Source organism: Prunus dulcis, chromosome 6, assembly GCF_902201215.1.
Source record: "Prunus dulcis chromosome 6, ALMONDv2, whole genome shotgun sequence".
Classification (NCBI taxonomy): domain Eukaryota; kingdom Viridiplantae; phylum Streptophyta; class Magnoliopsida; order Rosales; family Rosaceae; genus Prunus; species Prunus dulcis.
Genome location: NC_047655.1, coordinates 28,988,383 through 29,011,502, shown reverse-complemented (window position 1 = coordinate 29,011,502; position 23,120 = coordinate 28,988,383). Strand labels below are relative to the sequence as shown.

Sequence of the window (23,120 nt, the reverse complement as noted above, 5' to 3'; positions counted from 1 at the left end):
GAGTTTTATGTATAAGTTGTCAAGTTGAATATAGGAATCAACATAGTCATTCAATTGTTGGAATCACATCGGCTAAAGCAAATTGTGGATTCAGATTTCCTAGTTTTGTTTTCGTTCTTGTAAATTTGCTTTTGAGAAATAGAACTCTGTATTAACCCTTTTCACTGCCAACCAATGAAATCATTGAAAGCAAAATAGCTTGCTTCCAAGAAAGACAGTATGTAATATCAGCTTGCATTCTAAAAGAAAAGTAATACATAAATAACGATATGGTATAACTATAAACAAGAAGACAAACCCTTTCAACTATCTTAGCTTCCTAAGTGGAAGTGTTTGTCCAAAAAGCTTTTCTACTTCACCTGCTTCCATTTTTAGCTCGCTCAATATATCCATCTCTTCTTTGCTAAGCCCTCTCAAGAAATTCTCCTCATCTTGTTTAAGCTCGTTAAACCCTTCAGCTAACTTTTGCAACAATGTCAACTCAGTCTGTTCAACCTTCTCAACTTCCCCTTCTAACTGTTTGACTTCCTCTATAATGTTCTTTTCCCCTTCTTCAAGTGTCTTCTCCAACCTCTCTACAAGAGGAGGCTCAGGGCCACAAGTATTATCTGTTCTGATAAACTTGCTAAAGTCCCTTCCCACACTTGCAGCTGCTTTTTCAAGGTCAGGAACAATGCTTGCTGGCAAAACTGAACTCCTTGTGTATATCACAGCACCGCCGTAGCCATCCCATGCATCATTCCTTCCACGGTAGTACACAAATATGTAGTCATCCGGTTTATTCTCCATCTTGGACGATAGAATATACCTGCATACGTCATGTATGACTTCTGGTAAGGTTTAGAGTTCACAGAAAAGCCAAAATAAAGACAAAATGGTGGAAACCAGCACATAAATGGAAGGAAGCATGCATAATCAAACATCAAGAGGAACAAGATAAGGAGGTATTCATGTGACATGAATTACCAGTCATCTTGATAGTGAAGATAGTCATTGTCATGATTGTAAAGTATTCCAGGCTGATTTGGGTCTTGCACGAATTTCTGCACAGCTGATCTAGTGAAAAAGCCACCATCCGGGGTTCGTATTCTCCAAGACAAATTCCCCACAAGTTTGCTAGATTCTGTATGGAATTCATGCAACTGGCAATCAAATGCATCAAAGGTAGGATTCAAGCCACTTGTAATGAACCACTTTCCATTAAATTTTTCAATATCAAAGCTTTTAACAAGAACAGCCGGATCTGGGATGGGAAATTCTCCCACATCAGATTTCTTAGGTACACACTTCTTTCGCGACACTGCGCATTCATTAAATTCATCTACGACACTGTTTTCAAACAGGTCCCCACATTTAATCTGCGAAAAGGAATAAGACAAACGCATAAATGACACCGGAATTCCCCCCTGTATAAACTTTAGAACTGGTGAATGTGATCGAGAGAGAGATAGAGAGAGAACTAGCCTGGCATTCAGTCTCATCAGGTCGATTATTGCAAGTTTGCAGACAAGCAATATTGGCAGCACACGACGGGTTTCCAATACACTTGGCAAGTTCTACCCTGACATGAATAGGTACTCCAGTAATCAAATTAAAGACCAAGACTAAGTTTTAGAGTGGGTGCATATAGTTAGAAACGAAAAAAAAAAATTTCCAATAAAATGTGATGTAGTTAAAGAGGAAAACTATTACACGTATAAAGTGAACAACACTTCGTCTGGATCCTGTATGGAATTCGAGTAAAATCACTAGTAAGATAACCATTCCCTTACCCTATTATAAGCCAAAACCTAAACCAACATTTTTAACTAGCCAAATTAAATTCTTACTATAAAGAATTTAAAAAATGTATGTAGTAATGAGTTCTCTTACAAACTAAATAACTGGATTGGTGTTTCTGTGTGAAGTATTCAAATGCAGAAATTTGGGACATATTAAAGAAGACAAAAAGCGCAGATAGAGTTTACCAAAAAAAAAAAAACAAGGCAGATAGAAAGCAGTATAGTTCTATTAGCAATCATGTTAAGATACCAACTATAAGTATCAGACTCGTTTTAATGAATTACCTGCATTCCTTAAGTAAGCAGGCACAAGTTTTGAGAGCATCGGTGGCATTGGCTGATGGCATGATCATGAAAGTGCATGCCAGCAAACCAGCTACTTTCATGAAATGTAACCGGCTCCACTCTTTAATGCAACTTGATGCTTCTTCAAGCAGAAAATTGATTACTCGTTTCATCTGCAAAAACAAATTAGAGGGAGATAAAGGTCAATCATCACTTTACTCTATCAAGAAACCAAGAGCAGATACTTCTTGCAAGCTACCTCAGGTTCACTAGTTCTCGTGCTACATTTTGAGAAAGCCTCCTCTGTCTTGCTAGAGAGCAGTGAAGAGCATTTTGACCCCAAAACACAAAAGTTTCTTTTAGACCTAATGAATTGGGAGTATCTTGATTTTCTTCTATTGGAGGGAAATTTCACAACCACATGAAAACCAACCATCCTTCTCTTCTGAAACCTTTCGTCACTTGTAAGTCCCAACCTGATACATGTATTGCCAATACTATCATTATGGGACAGGAAAATTGAACGTCCAGCCAGTGCCATACTTCCAGTGTTTTCACCTCAAATTCTGACCTGAATACAGTTCATTGTATCAGTGGTATTCTTTTTTTTTTATTTAAATTTTCTATAAACCTGGTAGGAATGAAAAAGATTGATTACATTGGTTCTGTTTCCCTGGAATGTACATCATGAGAAATTCATTCCCTTCAAAATGTTCTGAGAGCCTTGACTTTGCTTCTCTTGACAAAAGTTTTATTGCCGCCTTCTTCTTTTTTTTGTTGGCCTAACTGTTTTTACTTTTTTATAATTGATTCAACCTCTGACTAAAAACAAAAATAAAGATTCACCACGGTAGTATTTGCTCTCTTAAAAAAATATACTAATGAACCCAATGACCCAAATGTTCCAATTTTGAATACAAAGAGTTATAAATACCCTGTTTCTCTAACAACTTATGAAGACCAGAAAGTATATAAAAACCTAATAAATCTTGATATGGGAGTAGAATCAAAGTCAAATAAGAAAACTTTGCTTATTTTTGTCAAGACTCTAAATACAGTTCAAATATCGTTAACATTTCCCCTTATACTATAAAAGATTGCAATCAAAATAAGAACTTGGAGTAACCAGCAAAAACGAAAGCAAGAAAGATAAGAACTTGGCTGCCCAGTGGGTGCCATTGAAACTACATGAAGATTGCAGAGATACCCAACAGCTGAAATTTTCACTACCCAAAAGAAAAATCTTAGAAACAAAAAGTTGGGTAGAACTAGAACTTAGCAAGTATTGTGGGCACACGCAATGTGCAATGACTGATTAACATTACTGATTTAAACTTGGAAAAAATTAACACATAGAGAGAGAGAGAGAGAGAGAGTACCTTGGGGTTTATTGCAGGAGGAGATGATGGGCATGGCAACAGCTAGCCTAGGTAGCTAGCTTATCTAGTTTGCTAGTAAATGAAGGAAGAACAGACGGTAGACAAGTAGACAACATGACGCAAAAGAGCAAAAGATGAGAGCATAGTTATGGGAGAAGAGAAGAGGGCGCCAAATTTCAGTTAGTTGACCGGATAAGAGCGGTCATCCATCGTGTGGAAACCAGGCCTGGAACGTATTCCAATTGTTTTTAGCATTTTATTTTTTTATTTTTTTATCTTTATACAATGAGACTATTTAGGTATTAAAATCCTCCATTAATATAGCAGATATTTTTTTTAATAAATAAAAAATCAAAAGAAAAAAGAAATTATCTTAATGCAATTTGCAACGGCATAGACAAGCCTTATGGACTTTGGAGCCTTTGATTGGATGACCTTGAGTCCATGGACCACGAGAATGCTAAGGCCCACGGTTGTCATAGCTTGAGGGTGAGGCCTTCGTCTACTTTAATTAGATTTTTAGTTGAAAATGAGTAGGCGATCAAGGAAGAAGCGGATTATATATGGCGAGAAAAGTACAGAAGCTTGTGGTCTAAGTAATTTAATTGTCATAATCATCCAAACATATATAAATAGTCCTCTTCAATTGAGGGAGTCGTCAAATAATTTTATTTGAGAAACAACTTTTAGAGTACTCAACGATTATTTTTTTCAACGATCCAAACCATCTATTTTTCACATCTTCATTCATAGATCATCCTAGCAAAAATTCAAGCAAATTAAAAATCATTAAGGCATTTAATTGCAAGCAACAAAATAGACAAACATAGTACTTACTAAAATAATAATCATCTAATTGAGTAGTCAAATAGTTTTGGATTCAAGTGATTTTTTGCTGATGATCATTGATTGAATATCTAAAAAGTATACAATTCGGATCATTGAAAAATAATGTGTGATGGGTCCTATAAGGGTGTCTCTCAAATAAGTCTTTAAGGGATCCCTTTTCATAAATTGTTGTTATAACTTAAGAAACTGGATTATGAAGAAAGAAAAGTAGATAATTAAGTTAAAGGGCAGAAGATTACAAGGCATAAAAAAACAAAAGGCCAAAATAAACAGATAAGATATAGTTGTTGTTGTAGTTTTATACAGGTATGCGGCGATGTGTTTGAAGATTAGCATGATTGGCTCAACCATTAAGATAAGCAAATGCTTTTGGAGCTATTTCCCAAGTGGATGTTTTTTTTAATGACCACTCAATTATCAAAAGCCATTTGCATCTCCCATTGATCAAATAGAACCCACCGGGCATTTCTAGGCTGTCATCAGAACCAATTTAGCAGAAACAAAGAATATGCCTCTTCTTTTTCCGATGTTTGCAATGATTCTAAGATTTTATAAGTATTCAGCTCCACTATTGCCTTTGAAAACTTTCGCTTGCATTATTTTTCTCACTCACAAATTCACAATTCACACAAGAGCTTTGCTTTGCTTCAATTTTTTTCCCATGCGACTGATATAGCAGCTACGTATATTATAGCTAGTAGCTTACAAATGCCTCAGGGGGATATGACAGAAAGAAACTTTTCTTATTCTTCCAAGCTGACCATCTTATTCATTGCCACTTTTTTTATCCGAACTTTTTCCCAGACTCCATCAACTTCACCTGATGGTCCCTCAGGTCTATTTATATCTTTTATTTTTTTTGGTGATTAAAGTTTAGTTTGTTTTATCTGTTATGTATATATGCTTATAACGTTCCATATATGCATGACTTGCTGCAGGAAGCTGTGTGTTAAATTTCACATCCTACCCGTTCCAACCAACTGGGGAGTGCATCGGTCATGTGGGACCGAGAATCAACATGTGGGGCAGCTACCCTACAAACCTGTGCTGTCGAAATGTCCTCCCCGTCATGTCCCAAGCCTTAGCCATTCATGTAATTAAGACACAGGGGCAGGGCAGTGTCTTTCTTGCACAAGAGGAATGGCAGAACTGCAACGGCCCTTTACATATGCAGCAGATTTTGTCTGCGCAACATTGTGGCTTTGATGACCTTAACAGTAGAAGTAGCCAGTGCTCCGGCACAACTCTTTCAGGCCTCAGGCAAGACCAGCCCTTCCAAGACGCACTAAGCAACTGCTCTCAATTTGGCAATGCATTTGATAATGTTTGCAGAAAATGCACCGGGGCATTCTCAGCTCTGAGGGACTATTTATTGAAAAAGTATAACGTGAAGGACGAGAACAAAACTGAAACAGCCATATGTGGTGTAGCAGCTATGATTTCTATTGCAGCAGCAAATATGAATGGTTCCTTTTCGGTCGATATTGACTACATTCGGTGTTTGTCTATGTTAGACACGTTTGGTATGAAACTACTTCATGCTGCTCAATCAAAATTTTCAACTTCTAATTGACTTGATCTTTATTTCTATTCTATGAGCTTGAATTTATGTGTTCAATTTGTGTTTTTGTTTTTGTTCCACATGCAGAACCAGATTACATCAAACTCAAGTGTAAGTAAAACTAGTACTATTTCAATCTACTTTATTTCGTGCAAATTCACTTACAAACTTCATGTATACTCATAGAAGTTAATCATTTAACCTATCAGATTCTTTGGTAGAAGCGATACTTTCAATCTTAATAGCCATCACTGCAGTGATGCTGATCATCCTGCTGATTAAATATGTGAGCAAGAAGAAGCCTAAAAAACCGGTTCAATCAGGACCAATTACTACATGGTCTGGCCTGTATAGATTCTCCAAGGCTGAGATTGAGAATGCCATAAATTTTGAGAGAAAGGACCTCGGAAGAGGAAGTGCTGGTCAAGTTTATAAAGGTGTTCTTCCTAGTGGACAAGTCGTGGCCATTAAGCACATAAACAAGAGCAATACTTCTGATTCTTTTACACGAGAAGTCGAAGGTCTTTCAAGGATTCGACATCCAAATTTGGTTTGCCTCTTTGGTTGCTGTGTTGAAGATGGCGAGCAATTTCTTGTGTACGAGTATTGCGCAGCAGGGAATCTAGCTCAACACCTCCTAAGTAATTCCTTTGATCTTTATGAATTGCTAGATAAGACACATTTATTTCGTTAACATGTTTGAAATTAATTTTCTTTAAGGAGCATGACAAGGTGAGAATAATCATATGTGTGTGTGTGTGTGTCTCTCTCTCTCTCTCTCTCTCCTCTCTCTACATTGATCAGGAAATGATCCTGTCTTAACATGGGAAAGAAGAGTTAAGATTCTAAGAGATTGTGCACTTGCTTTGAGGTATCTCCACCACTATATAGATGGATGCATTGTTCACAGAGATATTAAGGTAATAATTGAATATGATATGCTTCTTTGGTCTACACTACAGTTAATTCCTCTTGATCCATATTATATTGATGTTGTTGATGCACTTCTTTTTTTGATTTATAGCTTACCAACATCCTTTTGACTGAGAACTTGGATCCCAAGCTTTCTGATTTTGGGTTGGCAAAGATGTTGGGGATGGAGGAGAGCAAAGTATTTACAGATGTCAGAGGAACCATAGGCTATATGGATCCAGAATATATGACCAATGCCAAGTTAACCTGCGCCAGTGATGTCTATAGTTTTGGTATTGTTTCTCTGCAACTGCTATCAGGGCAAAAAGTATTTGAGCTGGATCTTGATGCTAGAGACCAACTGACAAGAAAGGTACATCCAACTTCATTTGTGCCTAGAGCTAGAGAGAGAGAAAGAGAGAGATTAATCAATTCTGTTTTTTTTGTTCTTCTTTGCAGGCAAAGGATATAAGTATGAACAAGCGCCCACCTGAGGATCTTGAGGACCCAAGACTAAATGGAAATGTCAACAAGGTGGACTTTGAATCAATCCTACAAATTGCAGTACTTTGTGTTGCCAAATCAAGCAAAGGTCGCCCAACAATCGATCTCGTGTACGAAGAGATGGACAAGGCTTGGAAGAACACTCTTGCTGACATGGTTAGGCACCAGCCACTCAAAACTTGCAGCCATTGATGCTATAGGTTATTGTTGTACTAACCATGCTGATAAGTATTTTCTACTTTTGTTTGAGTGCAGAAGAAGGCAAAGAAAGGGATAAGTTCCTCAGCAACACCACTGTCTATATCTTCGGATGTGTTTTCAGTTTGACATGCAAAGGTTCATGATCAACAAGGTTTTGGGTTTATTGGCTGGCGCTGTTTTCGGTATTTATTGTTCAAGAGTAAGATTGGTGTTTAATTATTAGGAAATAACGATGTAATCAAGGTTGATACTGCATAGTAGTTGTCGCATTAATCCCAGAAATCCTTGTCATGTACATATAATGTACATTTTCCTTGTTATAAACGAGAAAATATATAGAACGCCTTTTCCATTGGCATGAGAAAAACTGAAGCTCCCAAATCACAAACAGAAAAAAAGAAAGATTCCAAGCTGATTAAAGAAAATTGCTTAAACTTGACAACTTATGAGAGTAATTAGGCTAACTTTTCTTTAATCATGCAGCCAAACAGAAACCAACCTAGAGAATAAAATCTAATTGGATCCACAGGGGTCTCATAGCCAGCCACACTCAAAAGACAAAGCAAAGCAGCATCACCGGCTAGCCACTATGTCATGTTACTCTAAACTTTTAGCACGATCATTATTTTTGTTTGAATGTGTGGTCGAGATTGAGAATCTAACGACATTGAGCTTTAGATATCTAGCAAAGTTTTCCCCTATCGGGTCAATCCGCTAGCATATATGGCAGCAAAAAATAATCGTCATTGAGTTGAAATTAAGTTAATTAGTAGATGAGATCCATGCATGTGTGGTGCTTAACATCCTACACTAAAATGTTAGCAAAATTATGCAAAGATTAAGGGCACACAGGCCACTTAAAGAAGCAGTGTTGTAAAGGCCGTCTCAGTCTTTAAATGGAAACTGGATTCAAAAGGGTATTTGATGTTGCTTCTGTGAAAGAGCATCAAGGCATTAATTTGAGGTGTTATTTGGCGGCAATAATTTCTCTTGGCAGGTGGACACGATGTGACATGACGATATCTGATAAGTTAGCCGTTGCATTAATCTACCTAGCATAATAATATCTGGGCAAGCCATGATGCCCTGCAAAATAACCAAGCCACCTCTTGCATGGTTTAGGACTTTAGGTATTTCTTCAGTCACATATAATTAATAAAATCAGGTTTAATTTGTCACACGTATTTCGTAATCAGTTGGCCTAACCTAATTCTTATCTATCTTGCTTATAAAATGAAGTTATCTGAAAGATGAAATGAGCTTAAGCTTTTTTTCAGTTTCTAATTTACTACATATGCACTGAAAAGAGCTTCACCAAAAGAGAAAAATAAAAAAGTACAAGAAACAATACAAAAACATCTTCACTAGTCATCATCACCAGCAGAAAGAATGAAGTTCTTGAGTAATGAACAACTGGCTTTCGTATTCGGTCTCTTGGGTATATATCTCAATTTTCTCTAAACCATTTCTGTGTTTTTAGTTGTTTTTTCAGTAATTGAAAGTATAAAGAATGCTTTTGCTTTATTAAAAAGCAAAAACACCACTGAAAACATCATCAAAATGTTGTGAAAATATTTATATGGAACATCTTTAATTTTCCTTAGTAGTCCTAAATTTATATTCATACTTATAAGTTGGTTAAAATTTATATTCGTACTTATAATTTGGTTTACTTTAGATTCCTGTTATCTGATTCTGACCCGACCTGAGTATTCATAGGTAACATTGTGTCATTCATGGTATTCTTGGCGCCAATGTAAGACCCTTTTACTTTTGAAAATTTTTGCCCTTCACATCTCTATGAATAAATTGCATTAGGCTAACAGTTTCCTCCATTTCTCTATCTCTATCTTTCTCTCAGACCAACGTTTTACACAATATACAAGAATAAATCATCCAAAGGCTTCCAATCCATACCTTATGTGGTTGCCCTTCTTAGTGCAATGCTGCTATTGTATTATGGTGTCCTCAAGACCAATGCCTTTTTGATCATCAGCATCAATGGCATCGGATGCGTTATAGAAATTATTTACCTCGTATTCTACATTGTATATGCATCCAAGAAGGACAAGGTCACTGCCTTTAAATGACGATTTTTCGTCTATACATTTTGTTACTGACATGTTATCGTTAATAATATGTTTTTTAGAAAGACCAAAAAAAAAAACATTTGAGGGCTATTTTTGACGGAGATGTCCTGCTTCTACACCTTGTAGATTACTACAATAAGTTTGATGCTGCTGGTGAACGTAGCGGCCTTTGGGTTGGTGATGGCGGTCACAGTCTTTCTTCTAGGAGAAGCCAAGCGTGTTAGCATCGTTGGATGGATGTGTGCTGTGTTTAACATTGCTGTCTTTGCCGCTCCTTTAAGCATCATGGTAAGTTTTCTCTTAATTAGTTTCGTCTTATTTCTTTAAACCTAGCAGTATGGTAAATTAATCAGCTGACATGTATTTTACATTATTGCAGAGGCAAGTAATAAGAACCAACAGTGTAGAATACATGCCATTTTCTTTGTCATTTTTCCTCACACTTTGTGCAACCATGTGGTTCTTCTACGGCCTCTTCACAAAGGATTATTACATTGCAGTAAGTAAACTAGTACCAATTTCTAATTTCATTTCTTGGGTTTGACTTGAGGCAAATTAATTCATTGTTATGCTATATTAATTTGACACGGTCATTGGATGGCCAGTTACCAAATGTGTTGGGATTCTTATTAGGCGTCGCTCAAATGATCCTCTACCTCACATACAAGAATTCAGGGAAAAATGATGCAGAAAATAAAGGCAGTCAAGAGATGAAGAAGTTTCATGAGCCGCAACCGCCCGAAGCTGATGCGCAGTACTGTTAGTGATTTTCCCAGAGCAGATAAATTGATGCAGACTACGTATGTCCTCAATCAGCAGCAGCAGCAGGAATCGAACGACAACCACATATAGTTCCTACTACATAAGCTCAAGAAACATTGAAGATTGATCATAACCTATAATTCTAGCCATATGTAATTTGATATTTTTGTTGCTTATATATGAATATCTATAGTGTATAATACAAACATATAATTGTGTCTGTCACCATGGCAATAATTTGGCAAATAAAGCCTTCCAGCGAAGGTGATGCCATTAGTTTATGTGGAAAAGGGAAGACTTAGAATACAGTGATTCACAACATGCGATTTCATATTAGAAAATGTTCAGAGCACAAGAAGTTGTCCCATATCATCCTCATATTTTCCTCGAGAATTTCAGAAATCGAGCTGACTTCAACCTTCTCTTCCTGAAAATTGAAAGAAAAGGAGGTAAAGCTAAATCTTTGATGATTGTACGAATAATCAAGTTCAATGTCATTGAGGCAAAGCTAAATAAGCATCACCCTAGTAACTATGAGGGGAAACTATCCAATTTTCAGAAGAGGTCTGAACTACAATTTTATTCAGTTGATGCTGAATGGATATTTGTTCCATGAGACATCATCCTTATTAATAGCACAGTACTAGCACTACGTTTTATTTATTTAAAGAAGATGAGGAGGAAGAGGACGGTTTTGCAAGCATGATTTAAAATGCTGGTTGAGCTTAAAAATTCAGAACTATTGAATTCTAGTAGCACACTGAAGTCAGACAAAAATGAGGTCTCTCCAATGCCTAGACGAATATAGTATATACAGTGGGAATAGGAAAATATCCCAGAGAAAAGGCAGGCACTTACCTGTAACTTTGACACGACCTTTTTCAACATCAGACTAACCTCCCAGGTAGCTTCCCCAGTTGAGGTCCTAAAATCAAATCGATCAGCATGTCTTACCTTCAGTCTTAATGATGGATTTGTATACATATTAGCTATTACGTGCCAAATCCCAACAACTTTGTATCTATCTCCAGAAGACTCCTTCCCCAGGGGCCATCTCAACCCACCCTTCACATCTGGATCTAGAACCGCAGAACTAATCAGATCCCTAATGCTTTGCATCTCGTCATCCTGAAATAGAAATGGATTAATCTGATCACAGAACCTCAATCCAAGATGCAAGTTCATCCAGGGATCCAATGTGGTTAACCCTCATTGTCCCACCACATTATTAGCATTTCAACAATTTCTCTCATCTGTTTCAATTGTGGATCTATACTAAATAGATTATAATTAATTCCTTGAACTTCTTCCCCCAAAACAACAAAGAATAGAACTGAAAAGTTTAAAAGGTATTCAGTTAAGAAACTTACACTCAGAGCTGTTACAGGTCTCTTTGTGCATAGCATCACTCTCAGGTCCAGATTCTTATTAGGGCATGATATGTCTATGACCATGTCACGAAGTTGATTTAGTTCAATCTGAAAGAAAGCTGACATTTTGATGTAAGTCCCAATAAACAGACTGTACAAGAAGCAACAGGGAAAAACAAGGGAGGAGAGAGTCAAGGGATTTGCAGAGTCCATCATACTTTATTCAAAAAACTGGAGAGTTTAATCACATTCACCTGATGACCATTTAATTTTCTTATACAACACTGGTATTTTGCAGTACAATAAACTATATTTAGTCAATAACATGGCAACAAAATCATGATTTGTTTCATCCAATTTAGTTTACATGAATTAGAAAACTTACCTTGTAAAGTTGTAGCTTTCCATGTTCTTTCATTACACTACATTTGCAGGAGAGAATTGAATCTGGTCTTGTTGAATCGGATAACTAGACAAGAAGGAAATAAATGAGGGATTCAATAGACAAAATCCGAAATATGGAAAGCATGAATTCAGTAAGTTGATGTGTATGCAAAAAGAAATACCTTTACTCGGTATCCATCTTTCTCCTCTTCAAAATCAACTCCAATGTTTGGGACAACTTCCTTTAGAATGTTTTCCTTATATGAAACAGGAAGATTCGTGTAAAATGACCTCTTCCACTGTTTCAAGATTTCAGTATCCAAATTATTTCTGATAGATTCCATGTTAACTGAAGGGCTCCTGAATTACAAAGATTCCAATAACATTTGGTTTAGATCTGCTCATGTACAACTAAGGAATATAACATGGTTTTCCATTGCTACAGAACTAGTACAAAATATGAGATGATTGACAGTAACCAAGCATCAAAATCAACAAATTATTGTATTAAGTAAGGTGTGAATTAGTGTCGTGGTAAGTACGGTTTAGTATCTACACTATACAGAAAAACAAAGGCAGGGTTTCAGAATCCTGCTTCACTGTCCAACTTGGTATCCTATCTCCTAAGATAAAAATGCCAAAATCTAGCCAACCAATATTCTTAGGCTCAAAAGAAGGATAAACGCATGAATCAAGTGAATGAATGGCACAATAAGCTCAATAGCAGCAATTATATAAGAAGGAAATCTAACCTCTGAAAAAGTACTTTTCCCACTCTAGCAACCAACGACGGCTTTACTTGTTCAAGCTTTGGGCACTTCATATCATTCTTCACATTTTCAAAAGAAGAAAGTAGGTCTTCCAGCACATTTTCTGCTAACGATACCCAAGGGCTCTTTGGCAAGTACCATTTCACCTCACTAACTTCTATCAAGTATCAACAAAGAACAACAAAAACAAACAGACCAAGTAAGCAAAAGAAAATTACAAGATAAATGCACTAAAAGAAATATTAGAGCACTAACCCTTATCTAGACTAGTATTAATTAAAGCTAGACGCTTTTCTCCAGTTCTACTCTCAGTGGTTTCCAAGGAAATGGGCTCAAGATTAACAGAAGATGGAAACTGGTTCTCATCATCCAAACCAATGACGCACCATCTCGATCTAGCATGGTTTGCATAAATTACCATTCCATCCCAATCCGCATTAGACTTAGATGATCGCAAATTCAATTTTTTCTTGAATTGAGGAGCAAGTAGCTCCGGAGTTGGCAACGGGCTCTCCGATTCCTTTGAATGCCGCTTGTGCGGTGGGATGTAAGCCATTATAAATCTAGCACTTACACCTGAAAGAAAAGATCAAAGTGAGGCCAAAAAAATAAGTTGATGAAAAAATTGCAATGCTTGCTCATGTTTATATTGGACAAGGTTAGAAGTTAGAAGAGTCTAACTAAACAGCAAGAAGTATCCTTTCTCATGTTTATTGAAGAAAATCACATTAATCTCAGCCCCTGATCCATTTCCGAGCTGAGAACAAGTGGGAAATTAAAGTAAATTGAAACCTTTTCTTCCTATAATCGTAAAGTGAGAGTCTGATTATACTCGGTTTCGTTCCTATGAAATTGATCATTCAGCAGCAAGCAACTATCACACGAGACTTTCACTGGGTTCTCTATGAAATTGATTTCATATCTATCACAGAGTCGAATTCATATTCACACAAAACAGAGCAGATTATTGATTCATAGCAGATAGATGTGAAAAGTTGAAAGACAGACCAAACTTATACAAGCACGATGGGACCTCGGAAATGATGAAGATGAAAATGGATGTGCTCAATCGCCACTTCTTCTTCTTTACCAACGCTTTACTCTTTGGTTTGCATTGCATTTTAAGTTTCTCTATTAAAAAACAAAAAACAAAAAACTTTTTTGTTGTAAAGTTTTGAGTGGAGCCCATATATTTGGAAATAATGAAGAACTTCGCGATGAAAGTAGCGTGGAAATGAAATCCGGAATATATGATTTGCACATCCACAGGAAGCTAAGAGACTTTGCCTATAAGTCGACTCCATCCCTTCATTGTAATTGACAGAACAAAAGTCCTAAAGAAAATATCAGATTTCCGTACTCTCTATCTCAATTCTCTCTACGATTCTCTTTAGTTTTATAACACTTTTCAATGTAAAATTATAATTTTCTTTTACCTTTTTTTTTCTAAATTTTCTCTGAGGTTTTTATAATGAGGAAATTTTTGTAGTAATTTAATACATGCAGAAGAAGCATATATTTTTACACAATTAGATCATTATTCAGGTCACCTCTTTCTTCAGAAACATTACCATCACTCACGTACATAAATTATTCTGATATCATAAATAAATAATCATCATCTCACGTACACATATACTAATCATGAACACCTAATTAAGCAGAGCAAATCACTCTCTAATTAACTACTTAACAATGAGTCCAGAGGTCCACGTCACCCAAGATGGAGTCGTCCCATTCCCATTTGTTGTGGTTGTGGACCCCATCATCAGCAGCATCATCATCTTGATCATGTTCTCTAACTCCTTTAAATGGAAGGCCCTCCATTGGAAAATCACCCATATTAATCCCATCATTAATATCTTCTTCTTCCACGCTTGGAACATTCTTGTTGCTCTCATCATGCTCTGCCTGAAAAATCTGATTCTGGCCATCTCCAATATAGCACGGCATTGGCATTGGCGTTGGAATTTGTGTGCTGCTGCTGCTGCTGCTCCCTTCTCGTGCTAGTAGACTAACTGGTTGACAAAAATTGTTACTTGGAGCTTGGTCTAGAGCTGTTGAATATGGCCTCTTTGAGTCTGTGCTGGCATAGTTTGAGGCTGGGGGTCTCATGACTTGCACAGTCCTTGCACAATGCTTGTTCTTGTCTTCAGCTTCTTGAGCATTTAGCTTCTTGCTCAAGTGACAATTCCAGTAGTTCTTCACATCGTTACCGGTCCTTCCCGGCAGTCTAGCTGCAACTAATGACCACCTGAAAAATAAATTTCTCGGGTTTCTAGATGCGTGCGGTTTACGAGTGATTACTACATTATATATGTAATAGAGGAATGCTATTCACTTGCCTATTTCCTAAGAGCTTGTGGAGCTTGATGATGAGATCAACTTCCTCTTCTTCAAAGCTCCCTCTCTTGATGTTTGGGCGGAGATAGTTTAACCACCTCAGCCTACAGCTCTTACGGCACCTGTTTAGACCTTTAACACACCACAATCCAACCATGCAGATAAATTCACAAAGAACCCAACCAAAATGCCTCTTACGAAAATGTGTGTTGCATTATTGCATAGGAAAGTTGAAATGTATATATTTGATTTTGCACAATACAACACCTACCTTAAAGCTATGAGGAAGAATTTCCCTGTAGCATGCATGAAATTATATATAGAAGTGGTATGACCCAACCTTTTCTAATTTCTATGCATATTGACAAGATGCAACTTTTTTTCGCCCCACTCATTTCATATCACTTGAGGTTAGTTTAATTCGAGAAAGTTTTTATTTTTATATTTGAGTATAAACCATCTTGGTAAAATTATATCCGAAACTCCGACCCTGCTTGTAAATTTAGCCTGTAATTGTCAGATTGCATTAATTGAACAAGTTGAATAATTAAGTCATAAGTTTCATGTCAAAAGAAGAAATTGATCAGTACTCATTGAAAAATCCAATTAGAATAATAATGATGGAAAAAGTTGTGAAATAATTAAAGCAATAGAATGAAGTTAATTGGCATACCAGCCAAGAGAGGGACACGATGCCATTTGCCTTCTCCATACTGCTCTACGCATTTCCTGAGCAATTGATCTTCTTCCCTTGTCCATGGAATGCCACCCATCTCTTGATCTCCCCTCCTGAATCCTGATACTAAATCTCTACTCTCTCATGTCTCATCTGATCCCAACGACTTATACATATACACCATATATATTCTACTTTTTTGTCCTTGTTCTTTTCTGGTGCCTAACACACCAAAACGAAAGCCTACAGCAAACGCATATCCACATGAATTAGAAAGTTAGAACATGGCCAATGGTCCATCTTCTTTCTACGACAGTGTGGCTCTATGTATGTTTATAATGAGGCAGCATTATTATGTCTTTTGCGATACATCTTTTTCAAAATTTGGCCAAATTAATAACAGCGCTATATATACATATCTTCAAATTAAAGTCTGTTGCTGCTGCATCTGCCTGTTATTTTCTAGCTGCTAGTTGACTCTTAAACTCAAATTTCTGCAACTTATATAGGAGGGGAGGAGAGCACTTAAATATGTATCGATGGACTCGATCAGACATGCGCACAGGTGACAGATCAGAGAGCCAAAAGGGAGGGACCGCCATGTCAATTAATAATGTTATATCATGCAGTCCATATGAATATGAAAGAAGCAAAGGTGCAAGGACCATGCATTTGCATTGAATTTGCATTGCATTGCATGCGTATAAAACTGGACTGGACCACATATTTTATCTGAAATCTTGGCTATTCACAAAACAAAAGTGTCCTGATTTTGAGGCGCAGGCAGCAATTTGATTCAGTGTTTGATCAGTTTGTCGATATATTATTGTGTCAGCTCTGTCGTGTAGCTAGCCTAGCCTAGCCTGGCCTAGCCTGGCTTGATGATATAGTACTTCACCGGTCTTTAAATCTGGGAAGCTTGGCTGGTGACATTGAAAACGACATGACAATCATATGCAATATTGTCCTCTGAAAACTACAAGCCCACATGCAAACATTGAGATATTCTGGCACGCAGTGCAGATTAATGTTTTCCAACCTTCAACCCCTGCAATGCAACTCCTGATTGCCCCATTAATTAGTTTTTTAAGCAATTATTTTTTATTATAACATAACTAAACAAAGCTAGAATCACATAAATCTATTAAAGACTGAAAGTGACCCTCACTTGTCACTACCAACATGCATCCAAATATTTGTTCAAGCAATAACTCTGAGGCTGAGGGTTAACAAACATAACATATATACCTCACAATCATCCCAATAGATCAACGAAATTAATATCAAAGTGATTGACCAAAACAAAAGGGATCAACGTAAAGATTTTTATGGGCTACCCCGTTACATAGTTTTTTGATAGATGTAAGCCCAATAAAAACCCAAATGAAGAAACATCTAGCCCAAACCTTTTCCTTAGTGGGTCGCCTCACTCTCATTTACGTATAATTTCTCTCTTATGTTTTTATACGAAAAAAACATGAATACTTTTTTTTAGAGTGCTAATAATAGTAGGAAAGTATTTCCCTCTTTTCGGCCTGACCACGCCGGAACAGAAAGTAACTATATTATAGAGTAGAGTTTTAATAAAAGTGAAGACCCTATATAAACCACACCACTATATGTATGAGGCATTAACGCGTTAGGTGACCATAGAGAGAGAAAAATAAGATGATGAGGAGAAGAAAGAAGGGGGCTTTTATTTTAGTGGTCATCCCACGTGAAAAGGCTTTGTGGTTGTGAAATGTGAATAAATGGGTGAATTGTGGCATCCTTTTTATTAACTCATTGGTCGGTTGCTAACGTCGTTTAGCACTGAGACATTTGTCGTCTCTGTCAGCTCAGCTTACGCTGTGCTGTGGAATTATCAATACATGACATTGTTGACTTTTACAGACACACACTCACTCCTTCCTTCTTCTTCGTCTTCAATGTTGTGGGGCCCACACCCACCCTCCCCCCGGCCACAGGCTAAGACTCTTAGCAAAACACGTCTGCTTCCGGTGTGTTACTCGTGGCATCCTTTCCTTGTGCATGACATGAGATTGGTCAACAATATATATACAAGACATTTGCACGATCCCCAAAGCAGTGCCTTGGAGTCAAAGTTATTTAACAATTTCTCCACCGAAACCAACTTCAACATTGAAACCATAATCATGCTGCTGCTAATAAATTTAAGGCACAACCAAAGAAAGAAGAAGGAAAGAGTCAAAACTTTTACACTCCTCGATTTCCTCCACGCCTTTGCCTCCCTTGCGTTCTGCCGCGGTTGACGAACTTTTGTTTTTCTTTCTTTTGTCCTATAAAATAAGGGTGCAATGTCATCTGAGGATGTTTTTCAACACTTAATTTTGACTGTAATGTATTAATAATGTTTGTTTTTGCAATCCCAGATTCACAGCAGGCATATATTCACATGAACTTGTGGCATTGGTGGGTGCTGCTGTTCTTGTTTTGGTCTTTTTTATTTTATTCACTTGATTCCAACTTCTAGGATTTGACTATCCAATTTCCACTAGCACTGTTGCTTGCTGCTGAGCAGGGGCAGGGCAGTGCAGGGTTAACCCTGATTCAATATCAGTTTATGGGTCGGTTGAAGCCCAATTACAAATGGGTCTGGGTATTGGGTAAGTCCAAATCCATTCTAACTTGCTGCTGTTGCAAATAGTGTATTTGGGTTGTGGTCTTTTTAGCTAGTATTGTTGTCCAGGTTATATCGCTGTTCACAATCCACATGACAGCTGCTGTTGCAAATGGCAAATACTGTTTGCTGGATTCGGGCTGGGAAACGGACAAGATCCCAAAATGGTGGGGGTGAACTTCTCGAAAAGCGCTTCTTCCCGAAAGTGACTTTTTAGTAGCTAGAATAGAACCACCTCCAAAATCCAAGTCCAAACAGTAAAGCGAAGCAAGTTTGGCAGCAGACCTTACACTACATATATATATATATATATATATAAATTAATAATTATACTTGGCTGGCAGCCTGGCATTATAAATAAAATAAATATTCTAATCCTTTTTCACCTTTGTCACACACGCACAGTCGCACCCACCCACCCGTTACCGTTCTCAGATTTCTTTTTCTGCAAGAGAAGAGAAGAGTCGAAAGAAAAAGATAATTCACATTTCTCATCTTAGGGTGGGGAGGGTGGGGGAACCCCTAGGAATGTGGGGTCCACCTACCAGTCTACTGCGTGGACCGAGGAAAACCCATCTTTTAATCACAGGCACGGTGGCAATGTGGCATTTCCAGATTGAGGAGTTGGATAAACATCGTCAACTACCACAAAGCAATCCAAAAGTAGCTTTTAACTCTCTCTCTCTCTCTCTCTCTCTCCCCCTATACAGTATACTTACTGTAGTGTAGTTGCTGCTGCTGCAAACTGTAAACGTATATTGCAGAGGCAACAGTGCCCATCTCCCTAAAACAAGGCTCCTTTGTTACTGCCTTTTTTCTCCCCTTGCCTATGACTAGGACATCTAATTCTAAGCTGTCTTTCTTTGTTCAGACTCAGAGCCTGTGCTGCTACTATTACTGTGTATGTATGTATGTATATGCTACAAAACTAGTAGCAGCAAGGACCAAGATTTGAAGATCGTCTCTCTCTCTCTTTTTCCTAGATTCTCTCTCTTTAACTCTGACCATAATTTATATCCTCTCTGAGCCTGAGCCCCCCCTCTCAGGAATCACCCCAGACCCAGACCCAGGCCCCTTTTTGACCTTTTTGCTCCATTCCCCTCCCTCCCCTTTAATTTCATCTACCTTTCTCCCTACTTTTCCATTCAAAAATATCCCACCTTTATTTATTGGCATTTTCTGCAAAAACCAGTGTTCACAACAACACAACCCATAAACAAAACAATGGATGTAAGTTCTTCTCCATACCATCAATGGCTTTCCTCTTTTTTAATTATTATTTGGTTTTAATGTTTGTTTCATGGTTTTATTTATTGGGTTGTGAATATATGGTGATCAGCAGGACTACTATAAAAGGAGTGGTCAAATACCGGCATTTGGAGACTGGGATTATGCAAACGAACTGCCAATCACCCAGTATTTCGAGTGCGCAAGACAGGCCGGTTTGATCAGATTCAGCTCTTCCTCTGGTGAAAGTGCTGATGCCTACGTGCATCCTGCTGACTTGTATGCTGTTAATCATCTCAACAAGCCTAAACCCTCTCGAAAGGTTCTGCCTTTAATCTCCATTCAACTTTCTTTTTTATTGTCTGCTTTTTTTACTTTGTCTTGTTTTCATTCCCATTGCATTTGCATGTTTAGTGTGCTGCTCCTGCTGGGGATATTTTCCGTACAAAATGAGTGTGAAATGATATATCTTTCATTCATTCCAAAATTAGAGAACAATATTGCCCAGGACTTTATTTTGGTCCATTGTCATTTCATTTGGGGGCTAATTAATTTCACCTATGACCCAAACTGAGCTAGCTTCTCTATCTCTAGCGAGGTAGGCCTCTTTTATTCTTTGAATTAATGTGAAGATAGACTGATTTAAGTGGCAACTGATTCCTCTAACCAAAATTACCCAGTTTCAAGAGCATCCATCCGCAAATGTGAGTTAGGCCAGTCAAGGTACTAATGTCTCGTCAATTATTCAAACACATTCCCTTACATTACAGTAGTTTAGAATCTCACCCGAAAGTAAGTGCTGGTGGTGGTGGTTATGAGACTAAGATTTTAGTTGACACATTTTGTTTGAAAGTATATATTGATTTTCTTGGTGACCAAACAAAGAAACAAGTATGCACCACATTAATGTGATTGAGAGAGATTATATATAAATTAGAATAATGAAATGGACAAGTGTGAATTTATGAGAATGCTGTTTTGGGAAATATTGCAGCAGCAGGCAGCAACAACAAGAGTAGGGACGAGGGAAAAGCGAGGCCCGCGTGCGCATGTCACGGAGCAAAAGAAGCAGCAAGCTAAGGTCTGTGACGTGACGCAACCGCCAACTAAACACTACGAATATCAAGTTCAACAATCAAATCGCACTCGCTCGAACGACGCCGTTCCGAGAGTACCCCCTCGTTTCCCCACTAGGCCTCCAAAGCCCGTGGACGAAGATCTCTACAAAATCCCCCCTGAGCTTCTCCATAAGACCAAGCGGGTGTGTGTCTTTCTTCTTCTCTTATATATTATTTTTTATTTTTCCTGAAATTTAATAAGTCAAAAAAGTGTGATGTATTCTCACCAAAAAAGAAGAAAAGAAGAAAAGAAGAAAAGAAGATGTGAATTTGATGCATGCAATGCACTGAGTTTCATATCATGATGGCCTCCAGAGCGGCTCTTAATTTCAAACCCATTATGGACTCTTATCTAGGATGTGACATCATACTAACTCTGTCTTTTGATGTTTTTCAACACACTTGACTTTAATATGTTTTGTTTTTGTAGAAGAAAATGCTGGGATTGCTTTGTTGCTTGGTGCCAGCATGTGCTTCATGAATCTGGGATATCCAGCACTGCTCTCTCTCTCTCTCTCCCTCATCACTAAATCCTACTTACAAAGGAAAGCTGATCTCATTCTCATCAGTGCTATCTGTGTTTTTGTATGTTGTTTTTCCTCAGCATGTGTCTTGTACTTGTAAGTCTTGTATTGTATGAGATGAGATGGAACCAATCTAAGAAATGATATCGAAATTAGATCTGTTAATGCCAGCTTTTGTAGCTTTCTTTATCTCAGTTTCCCTTTTCTTCACAATTTTGTTATCTAATAATGCCAATAAAAAGATATGGAAATTGAGAGAAACAAGTTGGAAATAATTGAAAGCCAGACTCTTTCATTTAATCATTACTCCCGGAATGGACCCTCTTGCCTTCCCACCCACCCCCCTCCAATCCAACTGGCAACTGGTACTTAGTCTGCTCTGCGGAGTCGAGTCAAGTCATTTGTTTTAGGTATAATTATTCTAGTGTTGTTTAGACTTGTAAGTTGGGCTTCTTTTTAAGTTTTGGGCCCTTGAGGAGATTTCCAGGCTTCTTTTTCCTTATCTTGCTTTTGCTTCTGCTTCCAAATATCTTGACTTTCTGCCCATCTTCAATTATTCTTGTTAGTTACTGAAACAATGTTTGTGTTGGTCCACCAATTATAATTTATAGATATAAACCAGTAAGTAGTATGTCTATGTCATGTCTCCCTCAGATGGGTGCTCAACATGCTGATAAGAAAGCACTTGAAAAAGCTTAAAAATAAGAATATTCTTTGGTTGAGTTGAGGAGCCACTCTTTTGGTTGTATCTCTGGTTTTTGCATGCAACACCACCAGTCGGACCAGTCCCCAGTTTGTTTCTTTTTTCAAAAGTCCATATTTTGGGCCGGGAAAAGGAGAAGAAGAAGAAGAAGAAGACTGCACAAAACAAGGGATCTAAAATTTCGATGCCCGCTGATTTTGGAACTTTCATTATCATAAACATTCTTTAAGCAGAGAATAAAGTTGTATTAAACATTTTCATGATCTTCTTCTTTATGGCATTGCCATTACATTACTTGTCAAACTCAAAAAGTGCTTCTCTCTCTCTCTCTCTCTCTCTCCCACCACAACACCCCTTGTAAGTTGTATCTTTGGACCACTCAACCGAAAGCAAATAATAATAGAAACTAGAAATGAAGAAACTTTGAAACTAATTTGCACATGGTTCAGTGGTTCAGAGGAGACAGACCGAAAAACAAACGTACTACATGCCAAACATATATCTATCTATCTATTGAAATGAAATTGAAGCCAATGAGCCAGCCAGCCCAGGGCCAGCCATTCGGGTTTCCAAATATGATGGTGAAATTATATTCCTCCGTCCTCTCTCTTTGGTACGAAAATATTCAGATTCTTCATGCATGCTTGTTTTTTTTTTAAATAAATTATTTTCAGCAAAGTTGGGATGGGACCTGCAATAGCAAATGACACAAGATGATAGGCTCCTGCACATGAGTTGTCCTGTTTATATATCCAAAGTGACTTTGGGTTTTATAATGTCTTCTAGTGTAAGTGTTTTTTGTACGCATTGTCCGATGTGTAAGATTTTATATTTTCTTTTTATTTGTACAACAAAATAAACTAATAAGAAACCTAAACTTTATCGACCATTGAAAGCCAATCTGCCATCAGAATTGGATTCTGATGTTCACCCACTGTCATGTCACGAACAATGTGCATTGTGTACTGTCTTTCAAATTCATGGCTCCTCAAAGTAATGCTATTGAGTGAATAAATATATCTAAGCCTAGCCATTGAAGA

General features: G+C 37.5%; 6 protein-coding genes across 12 annotated transcripts; 3 read left to right on the top strand and 3 right to left on the bottom strand.

Annotated features, from left to right (window-relative positions):
* Nucleotides 1–217: 217 nt before the first annotated feature.
* Nucleotides 218–3,618, bottom strand: LOC117632799 (violaxanthin de-epoxidase, chloroplastic). 3 transcript variants are annotated; one of them, XM_034366379.1, is made up of 6 exons: nt 3,446–3,618; nt 2,326–2,637; nt 2,067–2,239; nt 1,465–1,561; nt 967–1,358; nt 218–808 (listed from the first exon to the last, which is right to left on the bottom strand). In XM_034366379.1, exons 2-6 carry the CDS (start codon nt 2,605–2,607, stop codon nt 307–309), a joined length of 1,446 nt encoding a protein of 481 aa, XP_034222270.1. In that variant the 5' UTR covers nt 2,608–2,637; nt 3,446–3,618; the 3' UTR covers nt 218–306. The 3 variants fall into 3 exon arrangements, with proteins under 3 accessions (XP_034222270.1, XP_034222271.1, XP_034222272.1); XM_034366380.1 differs by having other exon boundaries at nt 2,326–2,542; nt 3,446–3,617; XM_034366381.1 differs by lacking the exon at nt 2,326–2,637 and having other exon boundaries at nt 3,446–3,616.
* A 1,604-nt stretch (nt 3,619–5,222) lies between these two features.
* On the top strand, nt 5,223–7,744 carry LOC117630632 (putative leucine-rich repeat receptor-like serine/threonine-protein kinase At2g19230; the record flags this gene model as incomplete). The annotated part of the gene is made up of 7 exons (XM_034363328.1): nt 5,223–5,817; nt 5,943–5,966; nt 6,065–6,496; nt 6,660–6,775; nt 6,880–7,140; nt 7,227–7,427; nt 7,530–7,744. Coding segments are annotated over 7 exons (1,698 nt in total), but the record flags the coding sequence as incomplete, so codon positions are not given.
* Nucleotides 7,745–8,731: 987 nt separating this feature from the next.
* On the top strand, nt 8,732–10,676 carry LOC117631272 (bidirectional sugar transporter NEC1-like). The gene is made up of 6 exons (XM_034364324.1): nt 8,732–8,910; nt 9,192–9,228; nt 9,334–9,544; nt 9,689–9,850; nt 9,942–10,061; nt 10,168–10,676. Exons 1-6 carry the CDS (start codon nt 8,862–8,864, stop codon nt 10,324–10,326), a joined length of 738 nt encoding a protein of 245 aa, XP_034220215.1. The 5' UTR covers nt 8,732–8,861; the 3' UTR covers nt 10,327–10,676.
* Nucleotides 10,474–14,198, bottom strand: LOC117631271. 3 transcript variants are annotated; one of them, XM_034364322.1, is made up of 8 exons: nt 13,857–14,194; nt 13,104–13,424; nt 12,831–13,005; nt 12,261–12,438; nt 12,080–12,163; nt 11,695–11,802; nt 11,183–11,452; nt 10,474–10,751 (listed from the first exon to the last, which is right to left on the bottom strand). In XM_034364322.1, the coding sequence occupies exons 1-8, from the start codon at nt 14,035–14,037 to the stop codon at nt 10,653–10,655; spliced, it is 1,416 nt and encodes a 471-aa protein (XP_034220213.1). In that variant the 5' UTR covers nt 14,038–14,194; the 3' UTR covers nt 10,474–10,652. The 3 variants fall into 3 exon arrangements, with proteins under 3 accessions (XP_034220213.1, XP_034220212.1, XP_034220214.1); XM_034364321.1 differs by having other exon boundaries at nt 10,474–11,452; nt 13,857–14,198; XM_034364323.1 differs by lacking the exon at nt 13,857–14,194 and adding an exon at nt 13,641–13,841 and having other exon boundaries at nt 10,474–11,452.
* Nucleotides 14,199–14,403: 205 nt separating this feature from the next.
* Nucleotides 14,404–16,244, bottom strand: LOC117631571 (transcription factor MYB113-like). The gene is made up of 3 exons (XM_034364804.1): nt 15,865–16,244; nt 15,194–15,323; nt 14,404–15,102 (listed from the first exon to the last, which is right to left on the bottom strand). Exons 1-3 carry the CDS (start codon nt 15,962–15,964, stop codon nt 14,538–14,540), a joined length of 795 nt encoding a protein of 264 aa, XP_034220695.1. The 5' UTR covers nt 15,965–16,244; the 3' UTR covers nt 14,404–14,537.
* A 2,781-nt stretch (nt 16,245–19,025) lies between these two features.
* On the top strand, nt 19,026–21,566 carry LOC117629525. 3 transcript variants are annotated; one of them, XM_034362031.1, is made up of 4 exons: nt 19,026–19,738; nt 19,848–20,057; nt 20,733–20,996; nt 21,284–21,566. In XM_034362031.1, the coding sequence occupies exons 1-4, from the start codon at nt 19,733–19,735 to the stop codon at nt 21,332–21,334; spliced, it is 531 nt and encodes a 176-aa protein (XP_034217922.1). In that variant the 5' UTR covers nt 19,026–19,732; the 3' UTR covers nt 21,335–21,566. The 3 variants fall into 3 exon arrangements, with proteins under 3 accessions (XP_034217922.1, XP_034217921.1, XP_034217920.1); XM_034362030.1 differs by having other exon boundaries at nt 19,029–19,738; nt 19,851–20,057; nt 20,730–20,996; XM_034362029.1 differs by having other exon boundaries at nt 19,031–19,738; nt 20,730–20,996.
* Nucleotides 21,567–23,120: the final 1,554 nt, after the last annotated feature.